This window comes from Erpetoichthys calabaricus, chromosome 7, assembly GCF_900747795.2.
Source record: "Erpetoichthys calabaricus chromosome 7, fErpCal1.3, whole genome shotgun sequence".
Classification (NCBI taxonomy): domain Eukaryota; kingdom Metazoa; phylum Chordata; class Cladistia; order Polypteriformes; family Polypteridae; genus Erpetoichthys; species Erpetoichthys calabaricus.
In genome coordinates, this window is record NC_041400.2 from 193,358,763 (window position 1) to 193,377,391 (window position 18,629).

General features: G+C 38.3%; 1 protein-coding gene and 1 long non-coding RNA gene across 2 annotated transcripts in view; both read right to left on the minus strand.

Moving 5' to 3' along the window:
* Nucleotides 1–18,629, minus strand: part of tbc1d2 (TBC1 domain family, member 2) — a 175,744-nt gene that overhangs the window by 75,959 nt on the left and 81,156 nt on the right. Inside the window, exon 4 of the mRNA XM_051929904.1 lies at nt 10,197–10,320. Coding sequence (XP_051785864.1) covers nt 10,197–10,320 — 124 coding nt within the window. The remainder of the gene's footprint in view (nt 1–10,196; nt 10,321–18,629) is intronic.
* On the minus strand, nt 8,721–9,927 carry LOC127528823 (uncharacterized). The gene is made up of 2 exons (XR_007935430.1): nt 9,291–9,927; nt 8,721–9,225 (listed from the first exon to the last, which is right to left on the minus strand). It is a non-coding gene; the product is annotated as an uncharacterized LOC127528823 (long non-coding RNA).

Sequence of the window (18,629 nt, forward strand, 5' to 3'; positions counted from 1 at the left end):
TATTAACTGTAGTGATTATAAGTAGTTACTTCACAATACCAAGTACTGTATTTTGTATTAATCATGCTGCAGAGAGCTATATGATGCATTATTTCTATATGATTTGTTCTTTCTCACAATGCATGACAAACCACAGAGCGACATTATCCGAAGACCAGCAGCTGCAAGTCTCGCACCTTGACAGTGAACGTAAAACGAATTACACACACAGCCTTTCCCTTCTTATCTTTATATATAATCTTCATTTGGATCTTGATCTTTGTTTGTCCGCGAATTCACTGCCTTGTGTGGTGTTCCTGCTGTGTTCAGTAGAGGGCAGTAGTGATGGGGGAGGATCGTTGGATGAGGTTGGAGTGTGGTGATTAAAGAGGATTGAATTAAAGGAGACTACGTGCTGTTTGTACTGGCTGAATACACAACACCTTGGTTGTTACTTTTCTTTACAAACACTGTCGATAGCACTCTTTGTGTTTAGATTTGGCGTCGACACCTGCTTTGTTGTCGAGACTGTGGTTTTTTGTGTTTCTATCAACCGTCGTTGGCAGCACTTTGTCCAAATCGAATGTTCACCCACTTCTTGGAGTCGGCAGTCAGAGTATATAAGTCGGGCACACTTCTGTGATTTTCTATCAGTCGGTGTTTGGAGTTCAAGAAAGAAGCATTGGTTCTTCCTTACTCTTTGGATTGACACAAAGCAACCTGTGAGATTGGAGAAAGGTTGAGATGAGATCGTGAGAGAAAACGACAGCGTCGTGAAAACGAGACGGACTGTGAACGGAGAGAAGCAGAAATGCTCCTCCACCACCACATAATTACTATTCGGACAGTGATTCCGAGTAGGCCGTTCCTATCGAATCAATGTCCAAGGGTTTTGTTTTGTAATTTTGTTTCACATTTTAAAAATCATAATGCTGTGCAACAAAGGGCCCAGTTCACGACTGGCAGCCGCGTTTAAACAGGGAGCCCTTCACAGACAACTTTAACATGCGCAACGTAGTTGGGCGCACATGGCTAGTCCAATATGTTCTGTTAACCTGTTCATGTTACACTTTGTATTGTAAATATTCCTGCTGTTCTAAGGGACTATAATAACATCCCATACTAATTATGTGACTATTCTAATATTGAGTCCTCTCACAAGTCTCCTTTCTTACTGTAACGTGATGCTCTTCTCTCCCTCGTCATCTTTTCATTAGCACTTTTATTTTTGTGAAATTTTCAAAAGCGCGATTTCCTCATTTATATATTATTTGCGTTAACACATTTTGATAATAAATATGCTCATTTCTAAAAGAGAAAGTAAATGTTATGTTCATTTCCCTGTTATCTGTAGTAATTTTTTCTATTTTTCTTAGGCATCAGTACCAAACATTTAGGTGTTGGCTTAAAGTAAAAGCAGTGGTAGCTGTTTGTTGATATATTCCAGCAGCCCACATTTGGTATATAAAGTGTTCTTTTTGGCACTCAATAAAATTGAATTTGACACCCACCTCTTTGTGTATATTTAGTTGGGGGGGGGGGTGTTAGAGACAGGAAGAAAAAAAACACCACAGTTTACAAATAAAACATAGGAAACGCAACATTTTTTCCAAAGAATAGCTAATTCATTTTGATGGTTAACCACAATTCTGTACATCCTTCAATGTGTGTGACATTCTTTATTTTCACTTTGGCTAATACTCAGTTAAAGACATGAAAAACAGGGAAATTCCTGGTAGGCAAGCCAGCTGTTGGAAAGTTTGTTACCTTTATGTTAATCACAAGTCAGTAATTATAAAATGTATTATATGTTAATAATTCACAACAATCTGTTCCAGATGTCTTAGCAACATTCTTTTAAACTGTAAAAAAAATCCCGTTTTACTATACAGTTGTAGCGGGGCTACATAGTTAGTGTTGTTAAATGTCAGTTCTGAGTGCATCTCGTTTCTATTGTCCCGTTTGCTGTTTGTATGTGTATCAGTTAATGCCGTCCCCGTAAAGGGGGACGGATGATGGAAGGAGACCACAGCCGCAAACCTGGAAAACACCTGTTCACGATTAATCAATTACCGCCGTCACAGGACTATTTAAGCCAGCAGGAGAGAGAGGAGAAGAGAGGAGAACATTCGTTTTCAACCACGTTTCAACTTGCTTGCCGTTTTTTTCACATCGCGCCTTTGCAGCAGTTTGTGTTTCATTTTGCCGGACTGTCTTGCATCCTTCATCTGCTGAGACCCTGGGGTCGATTCGCCATCCACCATACGCCGAGGAATCACGGTGAGGTTGTTCCATTTGCCGGGAAAACAAACAACTCATTTACCACTAGTTCAGTCATCTGTTTTCAGGACAGTTTTTATAACCGGACTCAAGTTCACAATCATTCAGTTTATCATTCATTTTTGTTATTCGTGTTGTGTGTTTATATGTTACAGGGGCAAGGGAGGGTTTTGTTGTATTTATATATGGTAGTGTCTCTTTGTTGCTGGGGTGGAGGGATATTTATATTTATATCTGTTTTCTATTTTTGCAATTTGTCTTGTGGTATCATTTAATACATTTAACCAGTTTATTTTTACATCATCTGTTTTTTGCGTACTTATATTTACACCGTCGATTGAGGGGGGAAAAGTGTAATTTGTTAGAGGTACGGCTTGATAGTGAGATTCATCTCAGTAAATTATCCAGGCCACAGGTCTTGGAGGTGTAGCTGCCGGCTGGGTAAAGGGGTCAGCCGTTACACAGTTAGGTCCATAAATATTTGGACAGAGACTTTTTTTCTAATTTTGGTTCTGTACATTACCACAATGAATTTTAAATGAAACAACTCCGATGCAGTTGAAGTGCAGACTTTCAGCTTTAATTCAGTGGGGTGAACAAAACAATTGCATAAAAATGTGAGGCAACTAAAGCATTTTTGAACACAATCCCTTCATTTCAGGGGCTCAAAAGTAATTGGACAAATGAAATAACTGGAAATCAAATGTTCATTTCTAATACTTGGTTGAAAACCCTTTGATGGCAATGACAGCCTGAAGTCTTGAACTCCTGGACATCACCAGATGTTGGGTTTCCTCCATTTTAATGCTCTTCCAGGCCTTTACTGCAGCGGCTTTCAGTTGCTGTTTGTTTGTGGGCCTTTCTGTCTGAAGTTTAGTCTTCAACAAGTGAAATGCCTGCTCAGTTGGGTTAAGATCAGGTGACTGACTTGGCCAGTCAAGAATTTTCCACTTCTTTGCTTTAATAAACTCCTGGGTTGCTTTGGCTGTATGTTTTGGGTCATTGTCCATCTGTATCATGAATCAATTTGACTGCATTTAGCTGGATTTGAGCAGACACTACATCTCTGAACACCTTAGAATTCAATCGGCTGCTTCTGTCCTGTGTCACATCATCAATAAACACTAGTGTCCCAGTGCCACTGGCAGCCATGCACACCCAAGCCATCACACTGCCTCCCTCCACCGTGTTTTACTGATGATGTGCTATGCTTTGGATAATGAGCTGTTCCACGCCTTCCCCATACTTTTTTCTTGCCATCATTCTGGTAGAGGTTGATCTTGGTTTCATCTGTCCAAAGAATGTTTTTCCAGAACTGTGCTGGCTTTTTTAGATGTTCTTTAGCAAAGTCCAATCTAGCCTTTCTATTCTTGAGGCTTATGAGTGGCTTGCACCTTGCAGTGCACCCTCTGTATTTACTTTCATGCAGTCTTCTCTTTATGGTAGACTTGGATATCGATACATCTACCCCCTGGAGAGTGTTGTTCACTTGGTTGGCTGTTGTGAAGGGGTTTCTCTTCACCATGGAAATGATTCTGCGATCATCCACCACTGTTGTCTTCCGTGGATGTCCAGGTCTTTTTGTGTTGCTGAGTTCACCAGTGCTTGCTTTCTTTCTCAGGATGGACCAAACTGTAGATTTTGCCACTCGTAATATTGTAGCAGTTTCTCGGATGGGTTTTTTTCTGTTTTCGCAGCTTAAGGATGGCTTCTTTCACCTGCATGGAGAGCTCCTTTGACCAGATGTTGTCTGTTCACAGCAAAATCTTCCACATGCAAGCACCACACCTCATATCAACTCCAGGCCTTTTATCTGCTTAATTAATAATGACATAACGACGGACTTGCCCACACCTGCCCATGAAATAGCCTTTGAGTCAATTGTCCAATTACTTTTGAGCCCCTGAAATGAAGGGATTGTGTTCAAAAAATGCTTTAGTTGCCTCACATTTTTATGCAATCGTTTTGTTCACCCCACTGAATTAAAGCTGAAAGTCTGCACTTCCACTGCATCTGAGTTGTTTCATTTAAAATTCATTGTGGTAATGTACAGAACCAAAATTAGAAAAAAGTTGTCTCTGTCCAAATATTTATGGACCTAACTGTAAGTCTTTTTTTTATATGATACTTCATGTAAGACTCTAAAGACTTTAGAGTCCTGGTGCTTCCTGTCTTGCTATATGGTTGCGAGACATGGACGCTATCCAGTGACCTGAAGCGAAGACTGGACTCCTTTCATGTGTCTCTCTGGAAAATCCTTGGGTACCGTTGGTTTGACTTTGTGTTGCTCATGGAGTCCCGAATGAGGCACATGACCTGCATTGTGAGGGAACGTCAATTACAGCACTACAGCCATGTGGCACGATTACCTGAGGATGATCTGGCTCACAGAACCTTCATTGTTGAGGACCTGAGTGGCTGCACCAGGCCAAGGGGATGCCTAGGTAATACCTGGCTCTGGCAGATAGAGGGTCATTTCTGGAGGGCGGGACTGGACCGCATGTCTGCCTGGGGGGTTGCCAAATGGGATCCTGAGTTGTTTCATCGTGTAGTGGGTGCGGCAACACGCTGTACCAGTGCATGCCCCCCAACTTGACTTGACTTGATACTTCATGTGTAGCTAATTATGAAGCAACACACATTAAGATTTCAGAACACAGTGTGCAGAATTCACTTAAATTGAAAACCACAAGTTTATGTTGTGATCTTTTTCTGAAACAGGAAATGGGGTGGGGGCAGGTCTGACAGGGACAAGTGATGAGGCTGACGCTCATTTTAATTTCCACACATTTAGGTGAGAAATGGGCATATACACTAATGTTCAAAAGTTTAAGAACACCTCAGATTTTCCAGTTGTTCTTCATATTTAATCAATTGAAATGAAATGAATGACCTAACTGCGGTGGGATGGCGCCCTGCCCGGGGTTTGTTTCCTGCCTTGTGCCCTGTTTTGGCTGGTATTGGCTCCAGCAGACCCCCATGACCCTGTAGATAGGATATAGCGGGTTGGATAATGGATGGATGGATGAATGACCTAAAATGGTGAAAAGGTAAGCAGTAAACTGCCAGAGGTTTAAATTTAAAGTTTAGGTTAGCAAAGGGGTTGGCAACCTACGGCACGCGGAACAATTTTCAATGGGACTTTGATTGAATTGAAATATAGTAAAAAATTATATTTTAATTACAGCACATGTGACTCACATGTAAAGGGAAAGCATGTGTTCAGTGCAGGCCGTGGTACAGTAAAACAAACCTCTTGTTATTAATAAGTAATACACTGCCCTACAATGACTCATAAAGGACAAAAACTTGATGTTCGCTCTTTTCAAGACTCTTGGATGAATGAATATGGATTTGCACAATAAAAGGATTGTGCTGTGTGTGCGTTATGCTGTGAAAGTGTTGTGTGTTGTACAAACAAGTGTACAAAGACATCATCATCAAACTAAACATCAATCCACGTTTAAAAAATCCGATGAGAAAAGTGAAGCTATAGAATGGGCCGTTTCTGGCTTTAAGAAACAAACTACTTATTTTAGTCAAATAATTGGAACTAAAAATAATGCCACCGAATGTAGTTATACAATTGCTTCACATTAATTGGTTAATAGCTCTGATTAATAATAAAGAATAATTAACCATATTAGAATTCTTGATATTTTTTCTTATTCAAACTATGTATTTTGTATTGAAAAAACTTGCAATAAATAATTTGTAATACAATTTTTAATAAAAAATTAAAATTTGACAAAACATTCTTTTCACATATGATCCTATGTGTTTTAAAATATTGAATGACCAATAATATCAGATCTGGTTATAATGGGCTTCAAAAGTATGCCCATTATAACTGGACCAATTTTGATACTATATACAAGAAAATTGGTAGAATTATGTCGGCATGCAGAATAACCTTGTAAGATAGGACAGAAAGGTTGCCGACCCCTGGGTTAGCAAAAATCTGAAAAGAAAGGAAATTTCAGAATAGATAGATAGATAGATAGATAGATAGATAGATAGATAGATAGATAGATAGATAGATAGATAGATAGATAGATAGAAATGAAAGGCACTATAAAATAGATAGATAGAAATGAAAGGCACTATAACATAGATAGATAGATAGAAATGAAAGGCACTATAAAATAGATAGATAGAAATGAAAGGCACTATAACATAGATAGATAGATAGAAATGAAAGGTACTATATGATTGATAGATAGATATGAAAGGCACTATAAAATAGATAGATAGATATAAATGAAAGGCACTATAAAATAGATAGATAGAAATGAAAGGTACTATATGATTGATAGATAGATATGAAAGGCACTATAAAATAGATAGATAGATAGAAATGAAAGGCACTATAAAATAGATAGATAGATAGATGGATAGATAGATAGATAGATACTTTATCTATATTGCAATATTGAATATTGCAAATAGGCCTTCTGCAGGGAATAACTAATAGGTTACAACCTACAGATGTACTCAAGTAAATTAAGCGTTGCATGTTGAAGCAAACAATTTGCACAGGAGTCCCAACTTCTGTTGATTACTTAAAAACTGTCTGTCTGTCTTAAAGCAGACTTATGATTTTTTTTATGCGTAGGCTGATATCAGACCACACATTGCACAGTGTGATTCTGTAAGAGCCATTACCATATGCTAAACACATAGCCTTGCTCTGCCGCTATTAAGGTAGGAGCAACAAGACTTGTTTTATTTATATAGCCAATTTTTATACAGAAGAGTAGCTCGAAATAATTAACAAATGACAAAAGACAAATTACAATAAAAAGAAAAATGTACCTACTTATTGTACAGGCAAAAAAGTTGACAATCTGAAAATATTTTATGCAGAGTTGGGACTGACTGTGTTACTACACCCTCTCAAGTACTACTTGGACAAACTACCAGTGATAATGACAAGAAAACAGCAATTAACAAATGAAATGAGACAGAGCATCATTACCAAAAAGATGTCGAAAGAAGAGAAGAAGCAGGCTGCTAGGGTGGAGAAAAGAAGAGCTGCTCAGGAAGCAACAAGCACATCAACCTCTGAGCAAACGAGTGATAAACGTACAGAGAAAGAGGAGGAATACTATGAATGGTCAAGTCAAGTGTATTCACTGCACGCGCAGTGCACTGTTACTGGTGCTATAATAAATATGTTCTGCAGCTTATTACAACTGTGACCCTGCTTAGGACTAAACAGGCTTAGAAGATGGTATGGTAGGCCAAATTAAAAAATGGAAATTGCCTGTAAGAATTAAGTCTTTGTTCGCACCCAGCAATAAGAAAAACAATCCTGATCCTCATACAACAGGGTGGCTTCAAATCTGCTTTCTATGGATAAAGTTTTCTAAATGATGCTGACCACATTACATAAGTAAATAATTATAAATTGCAGGTCCATATTACAGCATATCAGAATAAATGGAGTAAAACACTGGAGCTTTTCAAATGTGAATGACATATTTCTGCTGTCTTCCTTATGTATCTCTACAATTGTGTCTTCCATATTTTACTGTAGCATGTTAAACAGTTTTTGCCACTAACTGTGTTCCTATAATACTAAGAAAAGTTTGCATTGCTTATCAAGCTTACATAGTATATAATGTACACACTAGATAACATATACAGTATGTTTGATTTGGTCTACTGTACTTCTGAGAATGTGTGAATCCTGCTGACTGAATTCTTTTAGAATGGCAAAACGTTTATGCTTATTTTAGCAACACTGAAAAACAGCATGTGGTACGTTAAAATACTTTTTAAGGAACAGCTGGAACCTACTCATTGCCAAAGACGCATTAAAAGGGATTTTCTGCTAAGTTACTTTCATAATGGCCACAAATACACTTCCATGATTAAGCAGCCCTGATTATTAGTCAGTGTAGAGTCGTTCTTATTTATTTATTTATTTAAACTAGTCTCTTAATTCAAGTCTAATGGTTCACCTAGAATTGAGAACTTTGTAGAGTTTGAGTAGCCAATTTTCTACAAAGCCTTTTCAAGGAAATATTTGCACACATTTTTTAAATTTTTTGAGTCAGGGTTATGCATTATAACTCGCATTTAGATTTAAATGATGACTACATGAAAAAAATTCTATAAAATCTATCAAAGAAAAGAGATGCTTAGCTGATTTACAGGTACAAATTATGCACTGACTGATAACCATTGAAAAAATGTCAGCCTGCTCTCCCCCTGTTCGAGTTTAGCACTATACAGTAAATGAAATAACAGCATAACCTGCTAGAAACATAGACATACACATACATACAGTGGTGTGAAAAACTATTTGCCCCCTTCCTGATTTCTTATTCTTTTGCATGTTTGTCACACAAAATGTTTCTGATCATCAAACACATTTAACCATTAGTCAAATATAACACAAGTAAACACAAAATGCAGTTTTTAAATGATGGCTTTTATTATTTAGGGAGAAAAAAAATCCAAACCTACATGGCCCTGTGTGAAAAAGTAATTGCCCCCTTGTTAAAAAAGAACCTAACTGTGGTGTATCACACCTGAGTTCAATTTCCGTAGCCACCCCCAGGCCTGATTACTGCCACACCTGTTTCAATCAAGAAATCACTTAAATAGGAGCTGCCTGACACAGAGAAGTAGACCAAAAGCACCTCAAATGCTAGACATCATGCCAAGATCCAAAGAAATTCAGGAACAAATGAGAACAGAAGTAATTGAGATCTATCAGTCTGGTAAAGGTTATAAAGCCATTTCTAAAGCTTTGGGACTCCAGCGAACCACAGTGAGAGCCATTATCCAGAAATGGCAAAAACATGGAACAGTGGTGAACCTTCCCAGGAGTGGCCGGCCGACCAAAATTACCCCAAGAGTGCAGAGACGACTCATCCGAGAGGTCACAAAAGACCCCAGGACAACGTCTAAAGAACTGCAGGCCTCACTTGCCTCAATTAAGGTCAGTGTTCACGACTCCACCATAAGAAAGAGACTGGGCAAAAACGGCCTGCATGGCAGATGTCCAAGACGCAAACCACTGTAAGCAAAAAGAACATTAGGGCTCGTCTCAATTTTGCTAAGAAACATCTCAATGATTGCCAAGACTTTTGGGAAAATACCTTGTGGACTGATGAGACAAAAGTTGAACTTTTTGGAAGGCAAATGTCCCGTTACATCTGGCGTAAAAGTAACACAGCATTTCAGAAAAAGAACATCATACCAACAGTAAAATATGGTGGTGGTAGTGTGATGGTCTGGGGTTGTTTTGTTGCTTCAGGACCTGGAAGGCTTGCTGTGATAGATGGAACCATGAATTCAACTGTCTACCAAAAAATCCTGAAGGAGAATGTCCGGCCATCTGTTCGTCAACTCAAGCTGAAGCGATCTTGGGTGCTGCAACAGGACAATGACCCAAAACACACCAGCAAATCCACCTCTGAATGGCTGAAGAAAAACAAAATGAAGACTTTGGAGTGGCCTAGTCAAAGTCCTGACCTGAATCCAATTGAGATGCTATGGCATGACCTTAAAAAGGCGGTTCATGCTAGAAAACCCTCAAATAAAGCTGAATTACAACAATTTTGCAAAGATGAGTGGGCGAAAATTCCTCCAGAGCGCTGTAAAAGACTCATTGCAAGTTATCGCAAACGCTTGATTGCAGTTATTGCTGCTAAGGGTGGCCCAACCAGTTATTAGGTTCAGGGGGGCAATTACTTTTTCACACAGGGCCATGTAGGTTTGGATTTTTTTTTCTCCCAAATAATAAAAACCACCATTTACAAACTGCATTTTGTGTTTACTTGTGTTATATTTGACTAATGGTTAAATGTGTTTGATGATCAGAAACATTTTGTGTGACAAACATGCAAAAGAATACGAAATCAGGAAGGGGGCAAATAGTTTTTCACACCACTGTACATGGTTAAAGTTAGAAAAACACTTACTGGAGTTCTGTTATGGGGTGTTTGAGAGACAGATTCTGCAGAGATGTTTGCTGCCAGGGTGTTGCTGCTTCTCCTACCAGACCAGTTGGTGTTTTCACAGTTGGCATAAGATCTTCAATGCACTCTGAAATACAAAAGCAAACAATGTTAAATTTCTTCATAAATATTACGTTGGCACAGAAATAGCAATTTGATACATAAGATGAGATGCTTATACAGCTTAAATAGTATTGTCCTTTAGCTTTTTCTTTTTAGGTTTTACTCTGCAACACCTCCAACATAAGGAAATTCATGAATCAATCAAAACCACCAAATAATGGAGCAGTTTGTAATCTGAATCACTGGAATATGCTTTTAACAAGTTCCCTTGTTATACTGTATAACAGAAGATATCCCGCCCATCAATATAGTTCCATAGACAGCTGAAACATGCAGCATTGTCCTCTAATGAACTGTGCTACCTACACAAATTATGAAAGGGAATCTCAGTGTGAAAAAGTCTGAACTGCTGGCATTTTACATTAAACATCCACAAAAGCATGTTCTACCTGTTGTAACATCTCTCTATTATATAAAAAAATCTTGGGACGGGACAGGATGAGACAAGACACTTTTACGTCCCACGAGACGAGACTTTGTGCCAAGAGATTTAATCACACCCATGGCTGGAAATAAAAGACAAAGAGTAGATGACAAAGTAGAATGTCGTAAACAGTTCAAAAACGTTAGTGCGATACACATGCAGAGCAGGTTAGAGATAATGGAAATATGAAAATTCGAAAGTCTCAAAAAAATGATAGTAAAGATCGCATTAGCACAAACAAATGGAAATTATTACTCGGTGAAATAACAGAACAGCCAAAAGAGATCAAATATATTGTTCAGATTTAAACTAAGTCGGAGGCTTGTAGATGGTCTAATTTGTGTTGCCATCAGGGAATAGTAGTGTTTCCTCCCTATGAAGAGGCGAGAATTAAAAGATTTGCTGTTTGGTGAAAGTGAAATCCACATACGCTGTCACGCTTGGGTCACAGAGTTGGACAGATACACAGAAGATTTTAGAGACAGAAACGTTATTCAGACACTTCAAACAAACACAAGTCTCTTTCAGGAGTGAATCGAGCTCCGTGTGTAGTCGGAGGGGACAGTTCCGTCTCTCAATTAAAAGAATCGAAAATCTTCCTCTTCATAGGTGTGCGCCTTGAGGGCAGGACCCCCAACAGGAGCAAATGATGTCTGGAGGAGAAGACAGACAAGGCAGTGATACAAAAGGACAGTTGCTGTGCAGGCTTTTAAATGTTTGAAGCGCCACGTGAGATGCAGATCACATGGCACGGCAGCAAGCCAGCAGCTGATCGAGCAAAGAGGAGGTTAAAAATAAAAACTGTATTTGTTTCCCATTGTATCACCGTTTATGAGAGGGTTTCGGAGGAGCGACTGCGTCTCCTTAGGGTGCGTTCAGCCCCACCTCTTCACAACATGAGCAGGAAGAGATGTGAAGCGGCTGGCGTATAGCGCAGGCCGGTTTGGGTTGGCAGGTGAAGCCACCTAGTATTATTAATGGTCAACATGAGGGGGAAAAAAAGAAAAGTTTTAAATTTTAGCATACTGCTTGTTCTAATTAAGTGTCAATACAAACATAATGGTAACTGACACATTTTAGAATATATATTTAGTTGTGAGTAAGCAAAAGGGTGAAACAACTATTAACGAAAACCTATACATGGATACAGGTTCCTGACAGAATTCCACCTTATTGACACTGCTTTATTGATCATTCTTTAATTAGCTGCATTTTGTAAGAATGATACGATTGTTAAAAGTTTGCATCACAAATTGTGATAAGACTGTATTTTGACCTCATCCTGATAATTTTATATGACCATCTGTGCTGATAAAATGAAGCCTCTAAGAAAGAGAGTGGCGTATACTGCTTCAGCTGTTCTGATATCTCCACTGAAGACAAAAGCTTGTAGCCATAACTAACCAGCCACATTCCAATTGTTCCCTGTTTCACTTGTATGATCTTTGTCATATTACACACCATGCAAACTACATTGTTATAAGCAGTTTAGCAGGATAAATGGGTTTGTCCGTTTAACTCCCTATTCGTCATCTCCATTGATTTCTATCAAGCGTATCAGAATCTGTAAGCTGCAATTTTCTTTTCTTTCCATCACATCAATCCAGTGTTTCTTTGGCCTACTTCAAGGTGTTTTATCATCCACAGATAGAGCCAGACTTCCCTTCACGCAGCCATCATCATCCTTTCGTTATCACATGCCCGTACTACCTGCAAGACAACTCTTTTCTATTCCTATATAAGCTTAGGGGTGCCATTTTCTAGCCGGATTCGCTCAACAGAACAAAGAGTTTACTTGCCACTCTCCAAAAGATCTAGTATACAAAGACAGATAGCAGATAGATGTGCATAAGGAGCTTCTTCAGGGATCTGAAGCAGATTGTATTACAGCTCTGATATGTGGGGAAGACAGTTTACCATATTTGAACAGAGTGGTGGCTCTGAGGCGAGGGATCTGCACTGGCAATCGGAAGGTTGCCGGTTCGAATCCTGTAAAATGCCAATAGGGACTCTGCTCTGTTGGACCCTTGAGCAAGGCCCTTAACCTGCAATTGCTAAGCGCTTTGAGTAATGAGAAAAGCGCTATATAAATGCAAAGAATTATTATTATTATTAAAAATCCTAAGAAAATAGAGTAGCTCAGTGTTTTTCAACCTTTAATTATTTGCGACCCGAGTTTTCATAACAGTTTTAATCGCACCCCTCAAACATTTTTTTGAAAGGAGTCCACTAATACCAATTTGTTCTTTTTAATTAATGATATTTCATAGATGCATATTCTATTATACCTACAGTACTTAACTTTTATTGACATTTATCTAACTCTATTTATTTTAACAGTATCAGAATGTAATTTAAGTTCATTTGTTTTGGTTTCAATAGATGTATTTTTCATATTTTCGATTCTTGTTTTCTCTTTTTCACATCTTCGCGCCCCCCTTTTTGTTACTTCACGCCCCCCTAGGGGGGCCCGCCCCACAGTTTCAGAACCACTGGAGTAGCTTAAGAACAAAAAGTTGAGATCAGTGAAAAACCCAGAATGCAGTGCTTCAATGAACCCATTGAAAATGAATACACAGTTCAGAAGAGAGAAATGTAATATAAGTAATGCACATTGGTGGACTAATAAAAAAAAAATATGTCTGGAACTCAAACAGAACATATTTGCTACCCCAAGTACTCACTTAGCAGAGTGCACATTTATCCGACCCATTATCCAAGTTTTGTATTTTTTATTCATTTTGTTCAAATATGCATACTTGCTTTTCTCTTGGAAAGTGTATGCAGATTTATTTGTAGTAAAAAATATTAGTTGTGTCTAAAATTGAGTTTGATAATCTAAAAATGGGGTAATGGTTAAAACAATCCATATACTTTCTATAGGCACAGTAAATTTAAATTGTATCTGCAGAGTGGCATAAGGATGAACTTCACACATGGATCACAGAAAATGCAACATTATTTGTGAAAGTCAATGTAATATTTTACGTATGCAGCAGTTCTTTCATTTAATTTCTGGTATACCAAATTAATATGAGCTTTTTTAATTGAAAAATTACTTTAAGCATGGAGATTTCCCCAACTCCCTGCTCTCAAAAGAAAGCTCTTGGAAATTTCTTACAAGTCTAAACAAACACTCAAGTGTTAAGTTGTATTGTTAGTGCCGTTCACATGAATAAGTAAAGCAAAGATGAAATGTATCTCCTGGTCTAGGCTGTGCATCCTTGCATTATCAAGTTGTGCACTTTGCAAAATTATTTTTGCTTAATCGGATAGGATTTTGCACACTGAGGTTTTCCTGTTGTGAGCAGAATTTGAACTGGCTGTGGTAATTATCTTTTTGTAGTTACACTTTTAACAGAGAGTTAAAATGATACCTGCAAATCACAGTTTTGGGTACCAAGAAGGAAAGACAGGTTTGCTAATTGTTATCACTTTAATCTAGCTTCTTGCATATGCTGCCCTGTTAAATTTTACTATCTAGATTTGTTTCCATGTATAACACATGGATTGTTTTATCTGAAACAGTATGGTGAAATGCAAAACAGACTCATCAATGAAATGCTTTACCTGAAATAATTTTACTTAGCATGAATTTTAAGCAGCACTGCAGCTGAGACTGCAATCAATAATCCTGCATTTTAGGCACGATACATAGATAGATAGATAGATAGATAGATAGATAGATAGATAGATAGATAGATAGATAGATAGATAGATAGATAGATAGATAGATAGATAGATAGATAGATAGATAGATAGATAGATAGATAGATAGATAGATAGATAGATAGTGTAGTTGGCAAGAATAGATAGATAGATAGATAGATAGATAGATACTATATAATAAATACACAGACAGGCAGACAGATCAATAGATAATATATAATTAATAGATAGATCAATAGATAGGCACTATAAGATAGATAGATAGATAGATAGATACTTTATTAATCCCAAGGGGAAATTCCCATACTCCAGCAGCAGCATACTGATAAAAAACAATATTAAATTAAAGAGTGATAACAATGTAGGTATACAGACAGACAATAACTTTGTATAATGTTAACGTTTACCCCCCCGGGTGGAATTGAAGAGTCGCGTGAGGAACGATCTCCTCAGTCTGTCAGTGGAGCAGGACGGTGACAGCAGTCTGTCACTGAAGCTGCTCCTCTGTCTGGAGATGATCCTGTTCAGTGGATGCAGTGGATTCTCCATGATTGACAGGAGTCTGCTCAGCACCCGTCGCTCTACCACAGATGTCAAACTGTGCAGCTCCGTGCCTACAATAGAGCCTGCCTTCCTCACCAGTTTGTCCAGGCGTGAGGTGTCCTCCTTCTTTATGCTGCCTCCCCAGCACACCACTGCGTAGAAGAGGACGCTCGCCACAACCATCTGATAGAACATCTGCAGCATCTTATTGCAGATGTTGAAGGACGCCAGCCTTCTAAGGAAGTATAGTCGGCTGTGTCCTTTCTTGCACAGAGCATCAGTATTGGCAGTCCAGTCCAATTTATCATCCAGCTGCACTCCCAGGTATTTATAGGTCTGCACCTTCTTTAAGCACTAAGCTTCTCATTTCTGTCTTACCTAAATGTCGCACGATTATCCGTATTATCATGTAGGTAAGTAATAAGATGTCTCATGTTATTGAACTGAGATTTCCAGCAATTGCTCCAAATCAGTTTCCCAGAAGTTTCACAGTAAGTGTACAACAGGTTTATTGATGACTTTGAGAGACAGAGGATGCCATCTGAAAGAAGGTGCTACATTTCTGGGAATTAAGAGATATTAATACCACAGAACCACTTATGTAAAGTGCACCACCTTGAATGTTGATGTCTGGATGTTTGCTTCATCTTTTCAGGGTGAGCTGAATACTTATGTCTTTTGCTGAATAAGAACTAAGTCAAGTGTTGATGAGATCGGGGCATTTGCTCTAACAAAGCTAATCCGTACTTGCTACTTTTTTCAAAATATTTTCAAGTGGAGACATGATTAAATATTTCGTATAGTTTTTCCCCTTGAAATGTTTTTATTAGTTGGTGGCAGCACCTCTGTGAGAGATGGTACTAATAAATCTCTCTATTACAATAAAAAAAATCTTGGGAAGAGAGGCAAGACCAGCAATTTCATGTCCCGCGAGATGAGACTTTGTGCCAAGAGATTTAACCACGCACGGGGCCGGAAATAAAAGACAAAGAGAAGAAGACAAAGTAGAACGTTGTCAAGAATTTAAAAACGTTGGCACAGTACACATGTAAATATATATATTAGAGATATTGGAAGTACGAAAATTCAAAAGTCTCAAAAAAATGATAGTAAAGATCGCATTAGTGCAAACAAAAGGAAATTATTACTCGGTGAAATAACGGAACAGCAAAAAGAGACTGAATATATTGTTCGGATTTAAACTTTAAGTCGGAGATTTGTAGATCGTCTAATTCGTGTTGCCATCAGGGAAAAGTAGTGTTTCTTCCCAATGAAGAGGCGTATCCGCAAGAATTAAAAGATTTGTTGTTTGGTGAAAGTGAGATCCCGCAAGAGAAAATTTCAAGCCCCGCGAGACAAGACTTTATGCAAAGAGGTTTGGAAAAGTCCTGCCCACATCTAAAACACTGACAACCACGCACAAGGTTCAATCATTTCTCATTTGTGTAAATGCTATTGTCAGACACAGTTCGTGTAGAGAGAAAGAAACGACACTCACTCACGAGCAGTTATATGTTGCACTGTCACGATGCAATTCCAAACACGGAGTCAAAATTCAATGCAATCTTGACGAAAAAGTAAAAGCAAAAAGAGATCGAATGTATGGACATAGGTGATATGACAGAAGTATGTAGATATTGTACAGATTTAAACTTTAAGTCGGAGACTTTTAGATCGTCTAATTCGTGTTGCCATCAAGGAAAAGTAGTGTTTCTTCCTAATGAAGAGGTGTATCCGTGAGAATTAAAAGTTTTGTTGTTTGGTGAAAGTGAAATCCACAAAAGTGAATGGCAGAGACGCGAAGTTGCTGGCACGTACTGCAGGCAGGGGGGTTGGCAAGTGAAGCCCCCTAGTAATAAAACAAAAAAAATTGTAGCAACAACTTATTATACATATAATGGTAAGAATATATTTTTATAACAAACAAGTAATGTGTACAAACTTTAATTTGAATTACAATAAAAGCACGCATGGACACCTGAGGATCATCATTCAAGCTCTTCCCAGGTATGTGATATCACCCTGGACCAAGAGGGGGCTCTCATTTTCTTCCTCCGCAGTTCTGAGAAACCACCCAGTGAGGGCAACTGACTCCACCCCTTCCGGTACCTGGGCTTTAAAAGGATGACTGGCTGGAAGGAGGCATCACTTAATAGATAGACGACCTGAGCAAAGGAGTCCCGTATTGACCGACCCAATGGAAGAGCTGGATTAGCGATAGCCACTCACCTCACGTGGCAACTGTTTTCTTTTGTTTTTTACACCATGGTGCATTTGTTATGTTGAGAGGACTAAACGTAAACGGAGAGGGTTGGGTTTGCACCTCAAATGTTTTCTTTTGTTGGACCCTTATATTCCTTAGACAACCACAATACTCACAAAAAAGGCGTAAACACAAAATCACATCCACAAAAGGCATATTCATTTTTAACTGAATTTTCTTTTCTAACTTGTAATGCTTTTACAACACTGTAGTTTGCTTAAGTTATAATTTAAATTATTAAATGGGGTGACAACTGCATTTGAATTGGGGGCATGGGGAGATCATGTTATTGACTAGAGGTAGTGTCAGATTTACGCTTGGAGCAACTTCAAGACTACAAGCTGATAACATCTCTCCACTTACTCCAGTGGTCACCACAAGTCAATCACAGTGTGTGACTAATTACAACTTTTTAGGCTGATGCCAAATCATGTATTGAACCAATAAATGTAAAGAACACCAGAATAAGAACAGGAGCACCACATGAAAATAAACCAACAAGCATCACAGACACCTGGGTTACAGTGTGCCCCATTTTAAAGGAGACAGAGACATAATAAATAAGTCTAATTTGCTTCAGGATTGGAATGACTGGGGAGGACAAGAGACTGCATACATATACAGGTCACTGCAAAGATTGCTTGGCTGCTTGTATCAATTTAAAAGACACGTCAAGTTCTCCCATGTGCTGCTGATTACAAAACCCAGAGAAAATTGCTAGATGTGTCAGCGTGCATAGGTGGAGTACGAGTAAAGCTTGGGTGTGATAAACAGTTGTTCAAAGATGTAAAATGGCCTTTAAATAAAAGGAAATTGAAAGATCAGAAATGACTTTAAATGTGCATTATAAAATTATGAAAATTTGCAATTGTATTTAGTGTGCAGCCTGATTTTATTTTAAAAATAATGTATTATTTTTTTAGACCACCCCTCATAGTGTGCATTATCATAAGAATGCAAATGCAGTGGTGCAGCAGGCAGGAAAATCGGGCCTGCTTCATTGGCTTTAAGTCAAAAATGCATGCATTTATGACATCAGTTATAGAAGAGAGCGGAAATAAAAAGGAGGGCAATATTTCCACAGTAACCTTATATACAGTGGTGTGAAAAACTATTTGCCCCCCTTCCTGATTTCTTATTCTTTTGCATGTTTGTCACACAAAATGTTTCTGATCATCAAACACATTTAACCATTAGTCAAATATAACACAAGTAAACACAAAATGCAGTTTTTAAATGATGGTGTTTATTATTTAGGGAGAAAAAAAATCCAAACCTACATGGCCCTGTGTGAAAAAGTAATTGCCCCCTTGTTAAAAAATAACCTAACTGTGGTGTATCACACCTCAGTTCAATTTCCGTAGCCACCCCCAGG